The 25,342-nt window shown below is 43.2% G+C and overlaps 3 protein-coding genes across 7 annotated transcripts in view; 2 read left to right on the top strand and 1 right to left on the bottom strand.

Annotated features, from left to right (window-relative positions):
- The window catches only part of gnai2b (guanine nucleotide binding protein (G protein), alpha inhibiting activity polypeptide 2b), a 94,182-nt gene extending 78,385 nt beyond the window's left edge, over positions 1–15,797 (top strand). For 2 of the 3 annotated variants that reach the window (XM_064966880.1, XM_064966883.1), the window contains 5 exons: positions 2,142–2,270; positions 6,602–6,731; positions 10,573–10,726; positions 13,963–14,206; positions 14,665–15,797. In XM_064966880.1, the coding sequence (XP_064822952.1) occupies positions 2,142–2,270; positions 6,602–6,731; positions 10,573–10,726; positions 13,963–14,153 (604 nt within the window). In that variant the 3' untranslated portion in view covers positions 14,154–14,206; positions 14,665–15,797. Of the gene's footprint in view, positions 1–2,141; positions 2,271–6,601; positions 6,732–10,572; positions 10,727–13,687; positions 13,739–13,962; positions 14,207–14,664 lie in introns of those variants that run through there. The other variant, XM_064966882.1, reaches the window with a different exon arrangement.
- A 2,969-nt stretch (positions 15,798–18,766) lies between these two features.
- On the top strand, positions 18,767–22,600 carry LOC135540300 (PAK4-inhibitor inka2-like). 2 transcript variants are annotated; one of them, XM_064966879.1, is made up of 3 exons: positions 18,767–18,872; positions 18,981–19,027; positions 21,545–22,600. In XM_064966879.1, the coding sequence occupies exons 2-3, from the start codon at positions 19,025–19,027 to the stop codon at positions 22,469–22,471; spliced, it is 930 nt and encodes a 309-aa protein (XP_064822951.1). In that variant the 5' UTR covers positions 18,767–18,872; positions 18,981–19,024; the 3' UTR covers positions 22,472–22,600. The 2 variants fall into 2 exon arrangements, with proteins under 2 accessions (XP_064822951.1, XP_064822950.1); XM_064966878.1 differs by lacking the exons at positions 18,767–18,872; positions 18,981–19,027 and adding an exon at positions 19,051–21,402.
- Positions 22,601–24,584: 1,984 nt separating this feature from the next.
- Positions 24,585–25,342, bottom strand: part of uba7 (ubiquitin-like modifier activating enzyme 7) — a 93,120-nt gene continuing 92,362 nt past the window's right edge. For both annotated transcript variants that reach the window (XM_064966875.1, XM_064966874.1), the window contains one exon: positions 24,585–25,048. In XM_064966875.1, the coding sequence (XP_064822947.1) occupies positions 24,916–25,048 (133 nt within the window). In that variant the 3' untranslated portion in view covers positions 24,585–24,915. The remainder of the gene's footprint in view (positions 25,049–25,342) is intronic.

The following is a 25,342-nucleotide window of genomic DNA, read 5'->3' as shown; positions in this document are numbered from 1 at the left end:
TGAAGGAGTGGTACGCTCAATGATTCTCAATATAACCCACCTCCCTCCATCCTCTCCCTCACTCCTTACCTCCCTCTAGTTGACTCAGTATGCAATCTGCACCTACACACGCACCCTCACGCTACCACAATACAAATAATTGTGACCAGGAGACCAACACCAGTTAGAGCTACTCTCTATCTCCTCCTGCTGCTCGTTGGAGACCAACACCAGTTAGAGCTACTCTCTATCTCCTCCTGCTGCTAGTTGGAGACCAACACCAGTTAGAGCTACTCTCTATCTCCTCCTGCTGCTCGTTGGAGACCAACACCAGTTAGAGCTACTCTCAATCTCCTCCTGCTGCTCGTTGGAGACCAACACCAGTTAGAGCTACTCTCTATCTCCTCCTGCTGCTCATTGGAGACCAACACCAGTTAGAGCTACTCTCTATCTCCTCCTGCTGCTCGTTAACTTTTTATTCAACCTGGAAAACAAAAGCCTGTCTACTTTGCATACAGCTTAACAACTCTGCTTTGTCTGCCAATTTCCTTTTTAATAACATTACAAACACATTAAGAGAATGAGTTGATTCTTAAAGGTCGGATCACAGAGAAGACTGGGTGTTTACCCTGATGCAATCACAGTGGCAGTTAGATTGATTGGTGGCTTGTCTGTCTCATATCAGGTTTAATCAGGAGTGTGTAAAACCTCTGGCCAGCCTCCCATTAGACTGGTGTATGATGGTATTGTGTTCTGATTGATGGTAACAGAGGAGGTCTGTGTCTAGATTCTCCTCTTCTCTACTGCTCTCCTCTCCCATCTGCTGATGTGTGAAACCTGACATAATACTCCACATGTAGCAGACTAAACTCAACAGTGACCGAACAGGCCCCCATTAACATAACAGGGGGCTGTAGTTGACCGGGTTGAGAGTTTCAAGTTTCTTGGTGTCCACATCACCAACAGTCTATCATGGTCCAAACACACCAAGGCAGTCGTGAAGAGGGCATGACAATACCTTTTCCCTCTCAGGAGACTGAAAAGATTTGGCATGGGTCACCAGATCCTCAAAACGTTCTACAGCTGCACCATCGAGAGCATCCTAACTGGGTACATCACCGCCTGGTATGGTAACTGCTCGGCATCTGTAAGGCGCAACAGAGGGTAGTGCGTATGGCCCAGTACATCACCGGGGTCAAGCTTCCTGCCATCCAGGACCTACATTGAGGGAAAAAAGTATTTGATCCCCTGCTGATTTTGTACATTTGCCCACTGACAAAGAAATGATCAGTCTAATGGTAGGTTTATTTGAACAGTGACAGACAGAATAACAACAAAGTTCAAGGGGGCCGAATACTTTCGCAAGGCACTGTATATTTATTTTTGATTTACATATAAGTATATATTTTTGTTTGAGTACTAATGTTACCATCTCCACTACAACAACAAAATACTTAACTACATGTATTTTTGTCCTTGGAAACATTTAATTGAAATACTGTAGAATTCCATTCATTCCTATGGAGGCCTGCTCCTACTGAAGTGTGCCAATATGGCCGACCGGAAGGATTCCAAACAGACATTACAATGAGCCAGTCCTCCTGTAGCTACTCCCACCAGCCTCCACTGCTGTAGAATTCCATTCATTCCTATGGAGGCCTGCTCCTACTGAGGAGTGCCAATATGGCCGACCGGTGGCGTCCAAAAACTTTCAATGGCCAAAACATAGAATCAGCAATCCAGGGTTTATATACATCACTGGTCAGCAATCCAGGGTTTATATACATCACTGGTCAGCAATCCAGGGTTTATATACATCACTGGTCAGCAATCCAGGGTTTATATACATCACTGGTAAAAACCCTTTGAAGTGATGTGTGTTGCCATAGAAATGTTCCCTTTGAGAAAAGTTGAGAGAGAGAGAGAGAGAGAGAGAGACGTATCATACACAAACACAGAACAAATGGACTCTGTGGTCGTGCGTGAACCAAACAGAACCAATCCAGAATCACTGTTGTGCTAAAACACAACAACAGACAATAGCTGTGGTGTATCTACTTGAGTGCCTCTGCTTGAATGTGTGTGTGTGTGTGTGTCTTGCCAATGAGTATGTGTCGCCCCTCATCATCATCATCATCATCCTGTGTGTGTGGTCCTCACAGCTACCTGAACGAAATGGAGAGGATAGCCAAATCAGACTACATCCCCACACAGCAGGACGTGCTGCGGACCAGAGTGAAGACCACCGGCATTGTGGAGACACACTTCACCTTCAAGGACCTGCACTTCAAGTAAGGGCTCTTAGAACAAACCTGAAACCTGAGTAGTGTCAGTCTCTCTATCTGGATGACGTTGTGTATTGGGACAGGGGCAAACATGTAACTGACCATTACATTATTACATTAATGAGAAAACAAAATGTATCCAGTGCACAGATATAGCGAGGCCTGGTCTATTCCCTCTGTCCCCTTGTTTTTAACTTGCTGTGGATGAAAAAGGGTTCCAAAAGGGGTCTTTGTCTGTCCCCATATGATAACTATTTTTGGTTCCAGGTAGAACTATTTTGGGTTCTATGTAGAATCCTCTGTAGAAAGGGTTCTATATGGAACCCAAAATGGTTCTACCTGCAACCAAAAAGGGTTCTTCAAAGGGGACAGACTAAGAACCATTTAAGGTTCTAGATAGCACCTTTTTTTCTAAGAGCGAAGACTGCATGTCCAAAGTGTCTGTTTTGTGTGTGTACTACATGTGCGTGTCTTTAATGGCATGTGCATATGGCTGACCAGGAAGTGTTGTGAGACACCCTCTACCTCCTGACTGTGAGCAGCCTGAGGCAGATGTAACACTGTTTAACAAGTTCATCTAATACAATGGGAGATCCGTTCCAGCTTCAATGCTTTTAACAGCCAGATAGACGATGAGAAACGTTGTGATAAATCGGGCCATTCCTGTCTGCCTGCCTGCCTGCCTGCCTGTCTCTGCCTGCCTGCCTGTCTCTGCCTGTCTCTGCCTGTCTCTGCCTGCCTGCCTGCCTGCCTCTGCCTGTCTCTGCCTGCCTGCCTCTGCCTGTCTCTGCCTGCCTGCCTCTGCCTGTCTCTGCCTGTCTCTGCCTGTCTCTGCCTGCCTGCCTGCCTGCCTCTGCCTGTCTCTGCCTGCCTGTCTCTGCCTGCCTGCCTGTCTGCCTGCCCGTCTCTGCCTGCCTGCCTGCCTGCCCGTCTCTGCCTGCCTGCCTGCCTGCCTGCCTGCCTGCCTGCCTGCCTGCCCGTCCGTCTGGTCTGACATGAGTCCACAGTAACCACGTTCCAGATAAACTCAGAGCGCTGTGTGAGGCTGACATTTGCCTTCCGCCGCAGCCTCACAGACACGTTGTCTGGGATGAACAATACATGGAGACAATTGATAAGAAAAGAGTCACCTCTTTATATCTCTGTTCTGTTGTTCCGATGTTCTGATGTTCTGTTGTTCTGTTGTCTGTAGCTATGGAAACTCATCTCCAGGAAAATAACAACAGAATGAATGAATGGCATAGAAATGACAACTGAGACATTTGGTTGAGGGAGAGAGATAGTGAAAAGAAGACATACTAAAAAGAAGACATACTAAAATAGTGTTTGTTTCTTTTGTGTTACCTTCTCCATATTCTCTAGCAATGTTTCTGTCTTTAGAGCTTGTGTGTTGTTCTCTTCACAAAGAGAAGAGTAGGAAGCCACTGAAGCTGCTGTGATTATCACAATCACCATAGACCCGGATGCCTGGCGGGAGACGCATGTACCAACTCCCCGTTCTCCAGCTACAAAGTCCCTGCATTCGTTAGATACTGAAAGCCTCCAGGGCTATTGGTCTGATGCGACCACATTAGACACGGATCATTCTTGGGGCGGCAGTGTAGCCTAGTGGTTAGAGCACTGAACTAGTAGCCGAAAGGTTGCAAGTTCAAATCCCCGAGCTGACAAGGTACAAAATCTGTCGTTCTGCCCCTGAACAGGCAGTTAACCCACTGTTCCTAGGCCGTCATTGAAAATAAGAATTTGTTCTTAACTGACTTGCCTAGTAAAAGTAAAGGTAAAAAAAATATATATATATATATAAAAAAATACAAGAATGCACTCACCAGTGCTACAGTGTTAAAATCCATGGATGTGAATCTGAAGTAGTCAAATCAAATTTTATTTGTCACATGCGCCGAATCCAACAGTGAAGTGCTTATTTACAAGCCCTTAACCAAGTTTTAAGAAAAATAACAACAAAAAAATAACAAATTAAAGTAACAAGTAATTAAAGAGCAGCAGTAAAATAACAATAGCGAGGCTATATACAGAGGGTACGGGTACAGAGTCTATGTGCAGGGGCACTGGTTAGTCGAGGTAATATGTACATGTAGGTCGAGTTATTTCAGTGACTATGCATAGATAATAACAGAGAGTAGCAGGGGGGGGGGCAATGCAAATACTCTGTCTAGTACACTCCTCTCACTGGGACTGTGAAGATACCAGTAGTAGGGCTGTAGGCTTGCCCAGTGTTTGTGATTTCATTGTGTAGACCAGTGAGATATCAGTATTGAAGGGTCCATGGTGATTATTTAAAGCAGCAGAGAATGCTACCTTTGTTCTACCTGCATTCTCTCTCCTCAGTTCCTCCAGTCTGGGTCCCATGGTAGACATTTCTGCGGTTTGGGCAGTGATCTTGTTCTCCAGTTCCTTTACTTTGTCCTTGTATAAATGCAGTTCAGTCTTAATTATGCTCCACTCTCTGGTCCATCACCTCTGTCTTCAGCTCCTCCATCTGTCTCTCACTGGCTGTCACTTTGGCTGCCATGTTCCTAAGCTCCATAATCATGTCTATCAGCAGTCTCCACTCACCGGAGATGTCAGCGCGTTTGTCCTTTTAGATTTTTTACATTACTGCCCATGCTCTCTCCTCATTTGCTGTGACCCTGTTCAAATCAAATGTATTTATAAAGCCCTTCTTACATCAGCTGATACCTCAAAGTGCTGTACAGAAACCCAGCCTAAAACCCCAAACAGCAAGCAATACAGGTGTAGAAGCACGTTAAGTAATATTGTTCTCTATGACCCATCCACTCTCTCCCTGAGTCCATTCCCCACAGAGGCAGAGCAGCAACAGTCGCATTACAGCACACTACCCATTCTGAAATGAATACCTCAAACTAATGAAGCATACTGGACACAGTCCCTTTAAATGCACACTGGTCTTGGTGAACCTGTACATGGGAAATTAACATTTGTTCACAATGGAAATTTCAAGAACATTGCCAAAGACTGTGGATGATAACAGAATACGGGTACAGATTATTCCATGCCAAGTCATTGACATTTAGGTTGTTGACAGAGTCATGGGACAGTCAAACCTGTTACTCAGTTCAAAACTAGGTCATCTTAATCTTGTACGTCTGAGCCTGTGAATGCCCAGTTTGTTGCAGGTTGAAGCTTTATGCGGAATAGTGGGTCAGCTCGATAGAATCTACCTTCACATCAATGTCCATTAACGTGTGATAGAAAGGCTGTGTTGTTGGCACTAATCACAGCTCAAGCAGGGGTATGACCTCAGCGCCTGCCTTCCCTAAAAACCAATGTCACCTCATCTGTGTGGTGGGCTCATGTGGTAGAGCCTCGTCATCTCTCTCCCAGTTCCTTTACCCACTTCTTCTGGTAGACACCTGGTGGAACAGTCTAATGTGTCTCCAGTGTTCAAGTGTCTGAACACTCAGAGTAGAAGTCAAGCATCTCAGAGTAGAAGTGCTGATTTAGTTTTCCCTTTCAGATCAAAATGAATGTGGTTGCATGGACAGAGGGGAACCTGATCCTAGATCAGCACCACTACCCTGAGACGCTTGATACATATGGCCCCTGAGGGCTTCCTGGAGCAGTGTTGGCCCTGTAGTGTTTTATAACGGTCCAGCGTATCTAATGGATCTCTGTCTGCCTTTGTACTCAGAACAACCTCATGAAATGTTAATGCATAGCCTGAGATTGAATGTCACCCTCACTTTCTATCTTTCTTCCCCTTATCACGCTCTCTTTTTCGTCTCTACTTCTCTCCTCTCTGTACTTCACCTTATCACGCTCTCTTTTTCTTCTCTACTTCTCTCCTCTCTGTACTTCACCTTATCACGCTCTCTTTTTCTTCTCTACTTCTCTCCTCTCTATACTTCCCCTTATCACGCTCTCTTTTTCGTCTCTACTTCTCTCCTCTCTGTACTTCACCTTATCACGCTCTCTTTTTCTTCTCTACTTCTCTCCTCTCTGTACTTCCCCTTATCACGCTCTTTTTCATCTCTACTTCTTTCCTCTCTGGACTTCACCTTATCACGCTCTCTTTCTTTTTCGGTGTTACTACCTTCATGTTTCTCTCCACCTCTCTCTACTCTCTCTCCCTCTTTACCCTCATCCATCTCCCCGTCCTCTCTCTCTCCCTCTTTCTCGTCATCCATCTCTCAACGTCTCTCTCCCTCTTTACCCTCATCCATCTCTCTGTCCTCTCTCCCTCTTTCTCCTCATCCCTCTCTCATTCCTCTCTCCCTCTTTACCCTCATACATATCTCCACCTCTCTCTCCCGCTCTCTCTCTTTCCACTCATCCCTCTCTCCACCTCTCTCCTGCAGGATGTTTGACGTGGGCGGCCAGCGCTCAGAGAGGAAGAAATGGATCCACTGCTTTGAAGGAGTCACAGCCATCATCTTCTGTGTGGCGCTGAGTGCTTATGACCTGGTGCTGGCTGAGGATGAGGAGATGGTGAGGAGGAAGAGTCACCTATCTTATCCACACCTTGGAAATAGACGATATTTCTGTGATCCACACATTATCAACTGGTCATACGTATACTTGTCATCTGGTACCAAAACACCCATATACTTTACATATTATAAAGCAAATATTACTTCTCTACATTTTGTTTAACAAGATATGTGCACTGGAATAGGCTATTAGATCGATTTTATTATATAGGGGTGTACGTGATATACTACACACACTGCTTACTGAAGTGTGGGTTGATGACTTAACCTGTGGAGTGGTTCAAGCTGCTTAGATAGCATCTCATTTCTGTGCAATGAGCCATTTGTTTTCCACACTGTGGTGTCAAGCACCCAATCAATACACCATTTATGTAAGAACAGGACAAATGCTTGATGGGAGGAACCATCCTACCTCACAGACACTGCATTTTGTGAGAGAGTGTAACAATTTGATCCCACATTAATTCAATAGTCTTGTTGATATGCTATAGCTCACAAATTCTTAGGACCAAATAGGCCGTTGGTTTACTTCTATGGGAGTTCACCTGTTTTACTTCCTTTCAGTCAGTCCTTTTTTTATACAGCACATTCAAGTATTTTTAACAGTCTGCTTGAACAATATGTTTCCTCTCACCATACACACATTCACAAAAGACATACTGTACCACTACGCTATACAGCTAGATTTAAAATGAGGCGTTACTGCCCCCTTGTGGCAACCTCTATGTTTTATCCTTAGGTTGATGTCTTTGGATGTGATGTGACCAATTTTGTATTTATTTTATTTAACCTTTATTTAACTAAGCAAGTCAGTTAAGAACAAATTATTATTTTACAATGAAGGCCTACCCCGACCAAACCCGGACCACTCTTGGCAAATTGTCCGCTGCCCATTGGGATGTATTTATACAATGGGTGGGTCTAATCCTGAATGCCGATTGGTTAAAATTGCATTCCAGCCTGTGTCTATTCCACAAGTTACCACCGGCTAAATCTATGATGTTAAAATGCCTATTTACTCTGTTCCATCTAACTGCGCAAACCCATGTCTCTTCAGTCCAGCCAGGCAATTTATAAACTTGACAATCACAATAAAAAGCATCTAGACATTAGCTCACATTTCTTTTAGATTAACATTTAGTTTTCAACAGCAGAGATTTGTATAAACCTTGCTGTCTGTTTCTCCGACATTTGCAACATTGTTTCAATATTCAAATTTGATCTCCAGCTGTCCCATAGTAATGAACATGTCGGGAGTTGGGACGAGACAGACAGGCAGGCATGCAGCGTTTCTCATCCAGTCTAAATGATGAATCAGCTGGCATCATTTTTATGAATATATACAAAGAAATGTCAATTGAAAAAAGGTCAAACGAAACTTAATGCGGCTAGTCTTTCCAGCTTCAGATTGAAGTGATTGTGTTAGCTGTATTGTTGGCTCGCTCCTCTGAACAACAGTGTCCTGTTGAGAGAGCACATTTTCTATGCCAGGCAAAATCGCACCTCATTAGCTCATTGTTATAGATGTATCCAAATAAATGTCACTAGAAAACAGCTTAAACAAATGCAAATGCTACTGTTGTTATTCTGGGGCACTGTTTGACGTGACTGTATGCTAGCTTTAGTTGGCTAGCTAGCAAGCAAGGGATAAGAACGTTGCTAGCCGGTATGGCAATGGAACATTTAGAACGGACGACTGGGGCCATAAATACAGAACAAAAAGACTGAACGACTGGGGTCGCGTCTCTGGCAACCAAACCGATAGAACAAACGACCAGCCGGCTTGGGTAGAAACCCTAGATTTGTGTCAGGACTATATCTTGTGGAAGGATGAAATAGTATGAATAAAATAATCAAATTAATGTTTTTAATGATAATGTGTAAATCATTATTTTAATATGTTGGTAATCTGTTGTATAAAAGTGATAATGCCCTTGGAGGATATATTGGCACGGTTTGCTGGCCCTCGACTAACAACACCTGTGCCAATATTTCCTTCAAACACCAGCTTTTCATGCATTATCAATTAAATAAACCCTTGCTGATGCTATGTTTTGGCCATTGAGAGGCTCTGAAGCCACTGGTCGGCCATATTGGCTCTCCCCAGTAGGAGCAATCCTCCATAGGAATGAATGGAATTCTACAGTATTTCAATTACATTTTTCAAGGACAAAATTACAAGATTTAGGTATTTTATTGTTGTAGTGTGGACAGTAAATATTTGTAATCAAAATACTTTAAGGAAAATGCTATAGATGTTTTTATTTGTATGTTTAGATCACCTAATATATATTAAAAGTATGTGTTAAGGTGTCTGTGTAATAGAATACATGTGTCAAAAGGTTATGTAAATGCTTTCTATAGCTTCCTAAATATTTGTTTTACTATTGTGGGGGAGTGCCAAGATGGAGGTACAGTGGCTTTAACACAACGCTCCTTATCAGTCATCTAGTGTATATATACAGTTGAAGTCGGAAGTTTACATACACTTAGGTTAGAGACATTAAAACTCGTTTTTCAACCACTACACAAATTTCTTGTGAACAAACTATAATTTTGGCAAGTCGGTTAGAACATCTACTTTGTGCATGACACAAGTAATTGTTCCAACAATTGTTTACAGACAGATTATTTTACTTATAATTCACTGTATCACAATTCCAGTGGGTCAGAAGTTTACATACACTAAGTTCACTGTGCCTTTAAACAGCTTGGAAAATTCTAGAAAATGATGCCATGGCTTTAGAAGCTTCTGATAGGCTAATTTACATAATTTGTGTCAATTGGAGGTGTACCTGTGGATGTATGTCAAGGCCTACCTCTTTGCTTGACATTATGGGGAAATCAAAATAAATCAGCCAAGACCTCAGAAAACAAATTTTAGACCTCCACAAGTCTGGTTCATCTTTGGGAGCAATTTCCAAACGCCTGAAGGTACCATGTTCATCTGTACAAACAATAGTACGCATATATAAACACCATGGGACCACGCAGCCATCATACCACTCAGGAAGGAGATGCATTCTGTCTCTTAGAGATTAACGTACTTTGGTGTGAAAAAGGGGGAGGCTTGCAAGCTGAAGAACACCATCCCAACCGTAAAGCACAGGGGGTGGCAGAATATGTTGTGGGGGTGCATTGCTGCAGGAAGGACTGTTGCACTTCACAAAATAGATGGCATCATGAGGGAAGAAAATGATGTGGATATATTGAAGCAACATCTCAAGACATCAGTCAGGAAGTTAAAGCTTGGTCACAAATGGGTCTTCCAAATGGACAATGACCCCAAGCGTACTTCCAAAGTTGTGGCAAAATGGCTTAAGGACAGCAAAGTCAAGGTATTGGAGTGGCCATCACAAAGCCCTGGCCTTAATCCTATAGAAAATTTGTGGGCAGAACTGAAAAAGCATGTGCGAGCAAGGAGGCCTACAAACCTGACTCAGTTACACCAGCTCTGTCAGGATAAATGGGACAAAATTCAACCAACTTATTGTGGGAAGCTTGTGGAAAGCTACCCGAAACGTTTGACCCAAGTTAAACTATTTAAAGGAAATGCTACCAAATACTAATTGAGTGTTTGAAACTTGTGACCCACTGGGAATGTGATGATAGAAATAAAAGCTGAAATAAATCATTATCTCTACTATTATTCTAACATTTCACATTCTTAAAATAAAGTGGTGATCCTAACTGACCTAAGACAGGGAACTTTTACTAGAATTAAATGTCGAGTTGTGAAACACTTACATGTATTTGGCTAAGGTGTATGTAAACTTCCGACTTTAACTGTGAATAATTGTACGTGACCCAGTATTTCTCCCCATCTATCTGTCTACCAGAACCGGATGCATGAGAGCATGAAGCTGTTTGACTCCATCTGCAACAACAAGTGGTTCACAGAGACCTCCATCATCCTCTTCCTCAACAAGAAGGATCTGTTTGAGGAGAAGATTACACGCAGCCCCCTGGCTATCTGCTACCCCGAGTACACAGGTAGAGAAGCCTTCCAATGTGTCTGTAGGACTGTAACGTACCGCAGGTTGAAGTGCAGTCTGACAGAGAAATAGTGTAGTTGTGATTGTTGATGCTGTAGTTATTTCAGCAGCAGTAGTAGCTCTAGCAGCAGAAAATTGAAACAGTGACATAATATTGGGGGCAGAGTTTGGGGTGCCTTGTGAGAATTCGTCAGTGAGTGGGTAACCCGTCTCTACCATCCGTTCTATTGGCAAACTTGCAATTCCTGGTGAATAAACTGGATGAGCTCCGTTCGAGACTATCCTACCGATGGGACATTTCAAAACTGTAATATTTTATGTTTCACTGAGTCGTGGCTGAAATACGACACGGATAATATACAGTTGGCTGGGTTTTCCCGTGCATCGGCAGGACAGAACTGCTATGTCCGGTAAGACGAGGGGTGGTGGTGTGTGTCTATTTGTCAATAACAGCTGGTACGTGATGTCTAATATTAAGGAAGTCTCAAGATATTACTTGCCTGAGGTAGAGTACCTCATGATAAGCTGTAGACCACACTATCTACCAATAGAGTTTTCATCTATCTTATTTGTAGCCGTCTATTTACCACCACAAACCGATGCTGGCACTAAGACCACACTCAGCGAGCTGTATAAGGCCATAAGTAAACATGAAAATGCTCCTCCAGAAGTGGCACTCATAGTGGCCGGGGACTTTAATGCAGGAAAACTTAAATCCCTTTTACCTCATTTCTACCAGCATGTCACATGTTCAACCAGAGGGAGAAAAAAACTCTAGACCACTTTTACTCCACACACAGAGATGCATGCAAAATCCCTCCCTCGCCCTCCATTTGGAAAATCTGACCATAATTCTATCCTCCTGATTCCTGCTTACAAGCAAAAACTAAAGCAGGAAGTACCAGTAACTCGCTCAATACGTAAGTGGTCAGATGACGCAGATGCTACGCAACAGGGCTATTTTGCTAGCACAGACTGGAATATGTTCCGGGATTCAGCCAATGGCATTGAGGAGTATACCACCTCAGTCACCGGCTTCATCAATAAGTGCATTGACGACGTTGCCCCCACAGGGATCGCATGTACATATCCCAACCAGAAGCCATGGATTACAGGCAACATCCACACTGAGCTAAAGAATAGAGCTGCTGCTTTCAAGGAGCTGGACACTAATCCTGACATTATAAGAAATCCTGCTATGCCCTCAGATGAACCATCAAACAGGCAAAGCATCAATACAGGACTAAGATTGAATCCTACTACACCGGCTCTGACGCTCGTCACATGTGGCAGGGCTTGAAAACTATTACGGACTACAAAGGGAAACCCAGCCACGAGCTGTCCAGTGACGCAAGTCTAGCATAGGGGCTAAAAGCATTTAATGCTCGCTTCGAGGTAAGCTACACTGAAGCATGCATGAGAGCACCAGCTGTTCCGGACGACTGTGTGATCACGCTCGCCGTAGCTGTTGTGAGTGAGACCTTTTAAACAGGTCAACATTCACAAAGCCGCGGGGCCAGATGGATTACCAGGACGTGTACTGCGCAGACTGCCAAGTGTCTTCACTGACATTTTCAACCTATCCCTGACCGAGTCTGTAATACATACATGTTTCAAGCAGACCACCATAATACCTGTGCCCACGAAAGCGAAGGTAACCTGCCTAAATGACTACCGACCCGTAGCACTAACGTTGGTAGCCATGAAGTGCTTTGAAAGGCTGGTCATGGCTCACATCAACACCCTCATCCCAGAAACCCTAGACCCACTCCAATTTGCATACTACCCCAACAGATCCACAGAAGACACAATATCAACCGCACCCCACACTGCCCTTTCTCACTTGGACAAAACTAACCCCTATGTGAGAATGCTGTTCATTGACTACAGCTCAGCGTTCAACACCATAGTGCCCAAAAAGCTCATCACTAAGCTAAGGACCCTGGGACTAAACACCTACCTCTGCAACTGGATCCTGGACTTCCTAACTGGCCACCCCAGGTGGTAAGAGTAACCAATAAAACATCTGCCAAGCTGATCCTCAACACGGGGACCCCTCAGGGGTCCATGCTTAGTCCCCTCCTGTACTCCCTGTTCCACCACAACTGCGTGGCCACGCACGACTCCAACACCATGATTAAGTTTGCTGCTGACACTATAGTGGTAGGCCTGATCACCGACAGTGATGAGACAGATTATAGGGAGGAGGTCAGAGACTTGGCAGTGTGGTGCCAGGACAACAACCTCTACCTCAACGTGAGCAAGACAAAGGCGATGATTGTGGAATACAGGAAAAGGAGGGCCATTAACATTGATGGGTCTGTAGTGGAGCGAGTCGAGAGTTTCAAGGTCCTTGGTGTCCACATCACCAACAAACTATCATGCTCTAAACACACCAAGAAAGTTGTGAAAAGGGTCATGATAACGCCTTTGCCCCCTCAGGAGACTGAAATGATTTGACACGGGTCCCCAGATCCTCAAAAGGTTTTACAGCTATACCATCGAGAGTATCCTGGCCGGTTGCATCACCGCCTGGTATGGCAAATGCTCGGCATCTGGCCATAGGGCGGCACAGAGGGTAGTGCGTACAGCCCAGTACATCACTGGAGCCAAGCTTCCTGCCATCCAGGACTTCTAGGCGGTGTCAGAGAAAGCACCCAAAAAATGATCAAAGACTCCAGTCACCCAAGTCATAGACTGTTCTCTCTGCTATCGCATGGCAAACGGTACCGGAGTGCCAAGTCTAGATCCAAAAGGCTCCTTAACAGCTTCTACCCATAAGCCATAAGACTGGTGAACAATTAATCAAATGGCCACCCGGACTATTTACATTGACACCCCCCCCGACTAACCTGTAACCCTACACGTTGACTTGGTACCGGTACCCCCTGTATATAGTCTCGTTTTTGTTATTGTATTATGTAACTTTTTCTTTCATTTTTTTCTTTTGTTTATTTAGTAAATATTTTCTTAACCAACAATGCAGTTCAAGAAGTAGAGTTAAGGGCTTGTAAGTAAGAATTTCACGGTAAGGTCTACACCTGTTGTATTCTACGCATTTGACAAATACAATTTGATTTGGATATTGAGCTTGCCAGTGACGATTTCCAAGAGATGTCAACTTATAATTGATTAATCGTAGTTTATCAAGGAATCAATCCTTACAGTCCAGCCACACATCACATGTTATAATGCTTGTTTTTTTGTTTACCATTTTAACCTCTCGCTACTCAGGAGCCAACAAATATGATGAGGCAGCCAGTCACATCCAGACCAAGTTTGAGGACCTGAACAAGAAGAAGGACACCAAGGAGATCTATACCCACTTCACCTGTGCCACCGACACCAAGAACGTCCAGTTTGTCTTTGACGCCGTCACCGACGTCATCATTAAGAACAACCTGAAGGACTGTGGTCTCTTTTAGAGGCAGGGCCAGAGGAGGCGGGCCAGAGGAGGCTGGCCAGAGGAGGAGCTAAGGTGAGCACAAAGATTATGGAAAACCAAACAGCTAATCCAATGTTAGTGATGTCTCTTTTGGTCACTAAATGGCCATGTTAAAATTATTTAATAGTCAATATGGTAATTAACTAGCACTGTGTTCTGCACAATTTTGTGACATATCAAGATTTTATCCTGTATTTTAAGGATAGAGAATGGAATTGTCTGAAGATGGTCCAGGACCATCTGACAAAAAAATAAAAAGGGACAGTTTTATGAAAAAGCTTTAAATAAAGGTTCAAATCCAGGCATACATGAGGTGTGATTTGTTTTCTGGTGGTTAGATTGACTTGGCACTACTGCATAGATGTGACACATTTTAAAAACCCATGCATGTCTTACCTGTAAAAATACACAAACTGCACATCTCATCTTTAATTTACATTTGCTCAGCCATATGTCTGGGGTAGCTGACTTTTCCTACCTATGTCCTACAGGAGTACAGCCCAGAGAGCCTGCTGCCTGGAGGAGAGAGAGAGAGAGAGAGTGGGCAGACACATCACCATCACAGACACACTGGCACTTTTCTATATGGAAACAAACATAACAGACTGAGATGTTGGGGGAAAAAGCCTTGCAGAATTATTCCAACAATCACTGATTCTCAACCGTCATGTCCTCCTCTCCCGCTTGTGTTTTTGTTTATTTTCTTTGTATGTTAGATATTTCATTTGATTAGGTGTCTCTTTTGTTAGTGATATCTGGCAAGTGTAAATTTGATCTCAGATTTATAATTTTTTGCTTGTATCTTTATTGTTTATAACTATTATCAGAGGTTAGAAAGAAATGCATTCACTTTACTTTAACAGATGTCTGCATTTTATGAAACTTTAAATTGCATTAAGCTTATTTTTCTACAGGGAAACAAGCATGGAGAGAAAACAAATTGTGAGGAATTTTTGGGTGATATTGTTTACATAATGCCAACAAGGTTTGGGATCAATTTCATTTCAATTCCATTCAATTCAGAATGGAAACCAAATTCCAATTTCAAATTTTCTTCATTGGAAACCAGTGAAGAGAATTGGAATTTCAATGTACTTCCTGAATTGACTGGAATTTAAATAAAATTGACCCCAACCGTGATGCCAACATTCTTCGCTGTATAATATTGCTTATCGTTCTGCATGACTGTCCATAGATGATCATAGCTGTATTTCTGTAATTCTCACAAACAATGTAACATTCCTTTAGAAAATAATGGCAAAAAGTTAAGAAAAAAGTATCAATTTTGAAGATAAAAGATTTTTAAACAATATTTAATATACATGTGCTTTCCTAACATTATTTGTTTTTCTTTCTGTTTTTTTCTCTTTCAATCCATGTCTTTTGCAGTATGTTTGTGCCTTGATATCTGTTACTTGTAGAGACTTGCTTTCTCCATAGTGTGAATTAGGGCTATTTCTACTCCCATACTATTCCCATTACTGATCAAGTGGTAACATATAGATCACAATAATGGCACAGAAATTAACAATGATAGTCTTTTGGTAAATATTAAAATGGTTTAAATGTCCTACTATTGTTTAATTTAAATAAAGTTTTAATTTAAATAAAGTCAGTTTCCATCCTCCTGGCCTGTCTTTAGGGTAATATACTTTTCTACATATTCCACTGTAAAAATGTCATTTAACAGCTAATAACATTTTATTGGGGTCTTAAAGGTAAGTAGCACACCCCGTAAGGTACAAATTGCACAGCCTATTGTACATAAATGTAAATTGGACTGTACCGACCGTCAACACAACACTTCATCCCCCATACACATACACTAATCCTAGAAACTGACAAGGGGGGGGGCCTTGTACATTCAAATGTGCAGCTATGTATATGATCTGCCTAAAGTAGGGAGCTATCTATACAGATAGTGATGGTGAGTGAATGTAGCCTACAGGAGGACATGTACAGTCTTGCTCTTTCTAATAAAGTGATTGGGGGACAATGTAACAGTCCAGCTCCAGCATTTGAATTGTAAAACAGCCTATTAGTCAAGAATACCATGAATGTTGTAGTCATTGGCACAACAATAGACTCCCCCTAACAGCCAAGGCAATCATTCACTCAGGTAATTCAGAGAGTGGAACGGTGATGTGGGTAGTTTGAGGGTTCATGCTGTGTGCAGTTCCATAGACTACCAGATAAATCCACAAGGTGGTGTTCATGTGTCTCTATGCACTTCACATGTAGAATCGCACCAACTCACCAGGTGAGACATTTCACTATGTTATAAATAAGGGGATTTCTTATTACTCCTCTATAGTGAAATACAATTGATGCATAAAATAGGTAGGTTCTTCAAAAAAGCATCATGCTCAACTAAACATTTTACATTGGCAGGGGTGAAAGTATATTTCATTTCTTACCGGTAAAGGACACACAAGTGGGCGCACAGAGTAGCCTACTCTGATGGCACTGACAACGAGATCAATTAAAACGATGTTATCTGAACTATATAATCGGCCTACAAAAAGGGGAGTCACAAATACAATATGACGTCCATCTAACCTGGCTAAGGAAATTATTGTCCAAAAACAAACGAAAGTGGCACTGACCCAATGATACAGACAATGAATATGCGCACTCACCGGTGATATGGCGGATGTTCTCTGGGGGGTAGCAATAAGATAGGCTACTGTTCGCTCAATGAAGTTAACAATGTTGATAACTAAAAAGACAGACTGGAGTTGTTTCATTGTCATCTCTTTACATCAATAGCAATTTGCTTTCCAGACAGAGCAGTAAAGTATGTTATAGAAGTTGCACACGTGGGGAAAATGTTGGCCTTTTATAAAAGCATTTCATGCAATTCTACGTGATTTTACTTAACTGGTGACGTCTTTTTTAATACCGTACAAATGTTCGAAATGGCAGTCTACTTTGACACTGACAAACAGAATCTGAGGTCGCTAAATTATCGGCTTTCTCGTGGTGTAGTAGGCTATTCTGAATTATTTAATTTATTTCTGAAGACAGCAGTAATTATATAACATTTGCAAACGTATTTTAATGTATCATAGGCGCTGAAGTTAGTTCAAAACCCTTTGCGTGGCTATGATTCTATAAGGCAATAAATGAAGTGCAACGCTGAACAGATGAAAGTTGCAGGCTCATGTCTATCAGAGTAGAGAGGGGGGAGATCTCATTCAAGAAGCACTGGCGCGCTTCTCACACAACCAGGACCACGTGTTGATCTCAAACAGGTAGAGACCAACCAAAATGAACTCTTTGAATACTCGGCCCGGTCTGAAAAGCTTCTTTTTTTTTCACATTACGTTTATTTACGGGGGCGGGAGAATGAACTAAGAGGCAACTCGAATGAACTTTGATCGCTTTTATTATAATGTTTAATTTGCAAAAAGTGTACATTATTTTTCATGCAAGGAGAGGTACCGGATCCGGTCAAATAGGTTCCAGAACAAAACAGTCCAAAACTTAGAAGTACAGGATCCGGCTCAAATTCAGCACTGTCTATTTAGTAGCAAGTCGACAGCCTATCAATCTTCTTTCTGACCCCCTGCCACACACCAGAACACTCTTTGTACACTGTGGCACGTGCAGCCACACAGACGCACACAATCAAGGAGGGTTTATAACGAATATATCCTAATCATCACAATTCACAGATGTACACCTATACTATATATTTTGTTTGATGCTTTGCCACCACAATAGGCTATTATCATGTACCTAAAGAAATTGTTGGATTTAGCTTTAGACCGAGGTGCGCGGAGATGAGTGGCGGAGACCAAGGCGCGCGTGGACAACAGTGGATGCATCAATTCAAGCTATAAGTGTAGGTCTAATGACAATCGCAGAATATCATTAGAATACACGTAGGTGTTTTATAACATATGTCTCTTTCCATCTATTAAATTGCGGGTGCACAGTGCACTGTTGGAGTTTGTATGCTGAAATGATTTTGTAAGTGAAGAATGTGCGCGGTTAGTTTACAGAAGCGCCTTTGTTAAATTATTGTTTGACAATCAGACGAAAACGTCATGACTGGTTGTGTTTCTGCCACATAGGCGGCGTGTCCATAAGGCTAAGCTTCCCCTAAAGTACATTTAATTAAATTGCCAAAAATATATTGCCTAATTAGCGTACTCCTGTTTATACAGAAATAAGTACAATCACTCAAAATAGGCTACACCAGAAAGCATGACCACAGAGGATCATTAGCTTCTTCTTTTTTTAAGGCTGTGGATTGTTTTAAATCTCGTTGCCTACAGTTGGAAGGGCCCGAGTTTTGGAAGCGCGCCCTGTATTGCCTAGTGTGAGACAAATTCTGAACAACGTCGTCTCCACCATGATTGACACATGACTAAAATATCAACAGTGTAGCCCTGGTAATTGTTTTAATTCCGCAGATAATAAATTATATATTCTCAGGTGAGGGAGAAGTGTGATGTATTGACACGGTGTTTAGGTCTGGGGTCGTGTTTCAGGCGCGGTGCTATTGGCTGGTTCTGTGATGCGCGCCGTTGACTGGCTGCGGAGGAAGAGACTGCGCTCACAAAATAAACTGCCAGCCACATCACATGCACTCTTCTGTCTGAGGTGCGTTGAGTGGACATCGGACCTACTGAGGAAGTTGTGAACCGTTTTGGATTAATTGTTCTATTAGGGGAGTCAATTATTGACCAATGTAAGTAGCCTGGTATAGAGAAATGCATCATTAACTACAAAAACGCCGAATTATGAACCACGTGAAATCCATATTTTGTATGCTGACTGAACCCTTCTCTTTTTGCAGGATAAAGTGATCAATTTGGAATTCAGACAGACACGATAAGAGCAATGGTAAGTTTATTTTGTAACATTTGCAACAACAACAAAAAATGTTATGTTATTTTATGTGGTGTGATATGAGTTGGAGAAACATGCTGGTACTGAAGTGCCCATGCATTTCTAACCGTTGTACCGAACAGTGTGCACGGGGAGTTTATTACGGTGAGCAGCCCAACGTTGTGGTAAACAAAACCAAATGATCGGTGCTTTTAACTTTCCGACCCTCCCGTGACAGTCAGGGCAGCAGAGAACAATGCATAGAAGCTGACTACAATGGTAAACTATATACTACAATTCGTTTGATAAATGAGAGCTCTCTTACAATTGTTCCATTTTATTTTGAAGACCTGTCCTTTTTTTTAAACAAACTTTTGTTTTAGAAATTAAATAGTCTTGTTTTGTCGCTTAATTCTTTATATATTTCTGTTAGAAGCGGTTGCACATGTCTGGAAATCAGAATATATTTTAGCTGGTTACATGCAATAGGGCTATTCAATAATGCGCTATTAATGTGTTTTTGATGAACAGTCAACGATAAATAATGACATACAAATGTAATTCTCAACTATACATGCCTCCCTCCGACATCTGTGTTTTGCTCAGTGTTCTTCCTTCGGAGTGTTTCCTGTAGCACAGATATGGCCATAGCTTGGCCTTGAAGCGTCATCTCTTAGCTCAACCAATGACGGGTGCTCTCTACCATTGTTTAACAACACCACAGTAATGAAAGGTTTTGGAAGGCTGGAGTGTTCACAGACTGATTTTAGGGTACTATTTTGATCTCCCTAAAGCTACTCATACAGTTGGCTATGTGTTGAGCTGGGTGAGTCGGACCTCCTCGCTGTTGTGAAGGACTCTGCACATGGATGACCTTCCAGGGTTTGAAGCCCCCCTGTGGCCCTGCCTCACTCTGTCAAACAGAGCTTTCTACAGCTGTGAAAACATCAGGGCATCCCCAGTGGGCAAAAACCGGTTGAATCAACATTGCATTTTCTTGTTGAAATGACATGGAAGCAATGTGATGACGTTGAATGAACATGGAATACTGTTTGAATTTGAAAAAAGTTTATCAACATAACTGTTTCTATACCCGACTTTTAATCTAAATGCAATGACGTGGTCACATTTTCTGTTGACTTCACCTTAGTATGACAACTCAACCTATTGTCAATCAGAACTAGCCAATGAAATGACGTCTGTTCCCAGTGGGTCATTTCTGCAGGCCTGGTCTCCTCACTGTGCCTGTAGACTGCACACTGGCCTGAGACAGCTGAGGGTTGGGATTTAACACACATTGTTGGAGTCTGTCTGCTTAACAAGCGTGCTAAAAAAACATGGAAAAACCTTGGAGCTGTCTAACAAGGGAGAGTGTATCAAATGACATCATTCTGCAGCTGAGGAACACGTTCTTTGTTGCACAGGGAAAGTTTTTTTTGTTTTTTTTACACATGAAAAGTCCCTTGTATACAGTAGGCTTTGTTCTGTTAGCTACAATACCTAAGTGAAGTGGATTGATTTTAAAGTGTCACCTTTTAACCTTGATGTGACAAGCTGGATACAAAGTCATTCTGAGGGCTCTATTCAATCTGTACTGCTGAAGTGATAGAAAATGGAAAGGTAACTTCTGACATATGCAGCGTTTATCGTGAATGCAGTCTCCACCAACGAGGGAACATTGCCTTTACATTGCAATCACACTAACGCAGCGATACCGATTGAATATAGTCCCTAGTCATTAAGACATCCCGAGGATGCTGTTGTAATGTTACAGAATGCTCTTGGACCTTCATCTTGAGGTGATCTTAGGAAATGCCATTGATTTTCCATATTGCCTTTTTGTAAGACTTTCAACCTTTATGGTCAGTGATGTACCGGCAAAATAACCAAAACTAACATGATTTATAAAAGTGGCATTCAGACTTGACATGATTTGGTGATGACTTTTAAATGAATCATACATGGGGTTTCTCACTCCCATTGTCTAATCCCACAACAGTGATGTCATTTCCTGCTAGACAATATGGGCCAATCCCCAAGGAATCCTGTAATTCTAGTGTGTACCACAGGATGTGCACTTCTAAGCTCCTCTAAGATTCATCAGTCTCTAGGCTGTCCAACTTCCTCTCTGACTTAAAGAGGCAGAGAATGTTTCCCTGTACATCCTGTTCCCACAAGCCATGTTCTAATGAACTCAGGAGCACTCGGTTGAGAAACCTCTCCATAAAGCTGCTCGGAGGTTTGGCTGGAATGAGGTGGAGGTACGGCTGCAGAGGGTGATCTCAGCTGGTTAGAATCTTGGTGCAGTGCTGGGTAGATGCGCAGGAAACTCTTTTAGCTTTTGGACCAGGAGTTGGTGTATGGACATATTTCTAATACAAAGTAGGATGGTGGGTTGGACTAACTTTAACATTCAGTGAAAATGAATGTGTCTGTAAAAGTGTGTAACATACTCTGTTATATATTTGATTATGTTCTCAAAACATAAACAGGGGAGACTGTTTCTAACCCGTTATCTCCCTGTCTCTCTAGTTGTGTCTGCAGGACTCTGAAGACTGTCTGGTGGACCAGATGCAGTACATGAGGTCCCTGCAGGACCTGAAGCACATGAGCCGACCGCTGAGCGATCCCTCTGGCCGCTCCTATGCCATGACCCGTGCCTGCCAGCAGAGGGCTCAGCAGCGGGAGCGCATGTCACGCCTCCGTAGGCCCATCTCTGAGGCCAGCACTTATGACTCAGCTTGCTGCCTGGCCAGCCCCATGGAGGAGGAGGAGCAGGAAGGGCAGAAGCGGTTAATGGAGGGCTCCCCCAGCAGTGACAAGAGTCTGGAGTTTGACTCGGGCTACTCTGAGGCATCCTGGCAGGACGAGGATGTGGTGCTCAGGAGGACCAGGAACGTACGTGTGTCTAACTCCGCCTGCCTCCGCACCAACCGGGGAGTGGGTCCCGCCGGCCGGATCCGGCCCAAATCTACTTCTGACGCTTGTCTGGAGCGCTGGACGTCATTTGAGGCGAGCAGCGACCCAGAAGACTGGACCACGTCACTGCTGAGCCGCAGCAGGAACAGACAGCCCCTGGTGCTGGGGGACAACAGCTTCGCTGACCTCATTAAGAACTGGATGGACCTGCCAGAGTGTCCTGAGCCAGCAGAACTCAAGCCCCATGCTGGCCGGCGCCTGGCAAAGGACCTCCTGGTCAACATGAGGAGGAAGCTGGCAGGGATGTCTAAGAGCGTGGAGATGAGGGCCAGACCAGCAGACAGCACCAGGGTCAGCAGGGCCGCGGTGGCCCCCAAACGCATGTCCTGCCCCGTGGGCTTCCAGCCACGCAAACCGTTCTTTCACCAGTCCCACACAGGCCTGCACCAACTGGGAACAGACTTCTACCAGTTCACTGCCCTCATGAAGACAGGCAGCCGACAACCTATCATATGCAATGACATCATCGGGTACGTCTGATTGGAGTGATGTCAAAACTACGGATTCTTACCACAGATTTACATAATGTTATTTAATTTTTTTTATATGTGATTTATGTTTAAATAATGTTGAAATTGTTACAATAAAAAAATTTGTCTATTGAAAATATTTTTGGGGGACTGTAATAATTGTTAACTTAAAGGTTTTATTCATAAATAACTAATGAAATGAAATAATGTGTGTTTTAGTTTAGATTCAGCTTTCAGATAGGTAGTGACATCTTGCCAAGAACTATGGCATAAACACTCTTTAGTTCATTATTTAAATGACCTGTCAACTGACCAACATCATGGCAGTCAAAAATGTTGCCTTTGAATACCTGCCTATTTGAATACAAACAGCGGGGTGGGTGTTGCTGGGAGAGTGAACATGGGCTTTCCGTTGGGCCATTGTGATGGATCATTGTTATCGGACACAACGGGTCTATAAGATGTCACATGATGCTTAGATGTAAAAGGAGTAGCTGTGTAAATGTGCAGCCATGTTGTAAAAACACAGCCATATTCAGTGTTCAATGTATCTGCATATACACTTCAAATAGATGTGATTAACAACATGAGCACATCAAATTAACTACAAACACAATTAAAGCATCAGAAGACGCACTGAGCATTTATTTTTTCTTAATCAGTCACCTAATCAACAAAACCGAATCATATCCCTCAACATAGACCTATAGAGCAAAGCAGTGTATTTCAGAATAAATCTTCAGATCCAGCTGAGGGCTGGATGTTGAAGAGATTAGAATGTGGATGAGGCCTATGTTCAGTAGGTCTCCACAGAGAGAGAGAGTGATCTCAGAGGGAGAGCGAGCAGGACACATGTCTTTACCTCTAAGGACACAGGGAAGGTTGAAGACATCAGAGCTCCTGGCCTGGGTCCCCCTGGGAGGGGAGGGGTGTGTGTGTGTTGGGGGTTGGTCATTTGACTGGCGAGAGATTTTTACTCCTTTTTCACCCCAATTTTGTGGTATCCAATTGGTAGTTACAGTCTTTTCTCACCACTGCAACTCCCGTACGGACTCAGCGAAGGTCGAGAGCCATGCGTCCTCCAAAACACAACCCAACCAAGCCGCACTGATTCATGACACAATGCCCACTTAACCTGGAAGCCAGCCGCACCAATGTGTCGGAGGAAACACTACACCTGGCGTATCAGCGTGCACTGTGCCCGGCCCGCAACAGGAGTCACTAGTGCGCGATGGGACAAGGACATCCCTGCCGGCTAAACCCTAACCTAACCCGGACGATGCTGGGCCAATTATGCTTCGCCCCATGGGTGACGGCCGGCTGTGACAGAGCCTGGACTCGAACCCAGAATCTCTAGTGGCACAGCTAGAACTGCCTGAGACCACCAAGCCACTCGGGAGGCCTATGGCAAGAGATTCTAAGAGCCTCAAACCACCCGATCCCTGCTATTCCAGCGCCAAGCCCCTAATCCTGCTCTCTCTGACCGGTGGATCGGACTCTAACTCGGCCTCATCGCCATGTTTAGCCTGACTTGAATTAGAACCAGTCCAGCAGACTCCAACCCAGCCCTCCAGGACCAAATCATATGCCCTGGTATACCCTCATAGCACAACATCCCAAACACAGACAAGACCTGGTATACCCTCACAGCACAACATCCCAAACACAGATAAGACCTGCGTGCAAATACGATGAGGTTTGCAAGCACTGCCTCAGCATCTGTCACTTGGCATTACCCAAGTTGATAACAGATAATGTAATCAAAGCCAGGCATTGGCCAGAAGGAGAATCAGCTCTCCAAATCACACTCTAGCAGAGATCCCCTATAACCACTTCAATCACTAACATTGCAGTTCATGGCTAATGGGATATGACTGTGGGACTGGACTGGTTATGTATGAGGGTACAGACAGCACAGGAGTGTGAGGCATGGAGATCATTATCCTCAGTCACCTGCTCTGTGCTCCATTTCCTTCGAAGCTTCTGTCTTTCACATGGTGATAGTTCTAAGGGGTAGATGGAGCAGGGGTGATCTGTGACTCACAAAGACAGGCCGGCCGGAAACCAGTATGGAACCCAACACACACAGAGCTTGATCAAAAATCACAGGTGATTACAACAGATACAGATGTGAATAATTTAATCAAATACAAATTAAACGCCATTCTTTATGATTACAACAGGATTATAATAATAGAAGTGGAAAGCTATTGTTTATTTATCACAACAATGCAGCTTCTAGAAATCCATATATTAGCCCCAGAAAGAACATGACCTGTGGCCTAGGTGCGAGACAACATATTACAAACATATCAACATCAAAATTCAGCTTGTTTTAATTTACCAATATAAATCAATGGAGGTCCTTTCTTTAGTGATCTGAGCAGAGAACTATGAGGTGGTTAGGAGTGTGACTCTGTTAGGGCCTCTCAGGCTTGTCCCCTTTTGATGACATCATCTGAACAGGTACCTGATGGGAGGGACCGTCTCACAGTCCTCATCCTCGGCGAAGGAAGGGAACATCTCCAACATGTGCAGATGTTGGGGGACCTCTATCTTGGTCACCAGGCTGACCACATCAGACACACTGCCAAGACAGACCACAACACGCACATTGACAACAGCTTTTTGGTGACTGAAACAGTTATTAAACAATACTCCTTAGTCGTACATCTTACTTCAAAAGAGAATTGATAATTATATCCCTGGTAGAAAATGGGGGACATTAGTATTTTTTGGTGTGTATATTATGAAGGATCCCCATTAACTGTTGCAGAAGCAGCAGCTACTCTTCCTGGGGTCCACATCCTTTGTTTACATTACAGCAATTCAGAAAAAGCAGAAATAGCTATTTAGCTATTCTATAGCTAAATGGCCTTCA

Source organism: Oncorhynchus masou, chromosome 5 (assembly GCF_036934945.1).
Source record: "Oncorhynchus masou masou isolate Uvic2021 chromosome 5, UVic_Omas_1.1, whole genome shotgun sequence".
Taxonomy (NCBI): Eukaryota; Metazoa; Chordata; class Actinopteri; order Salmoniformes; family Salmonidae; genus Oncorhynchus; species Oncorhynchus masou.
The sequence above is the reverse complement of the archived record's forward strand: the minus strand, read 5'-3'. Positions and strand labels throughout refer to the sequence as shown.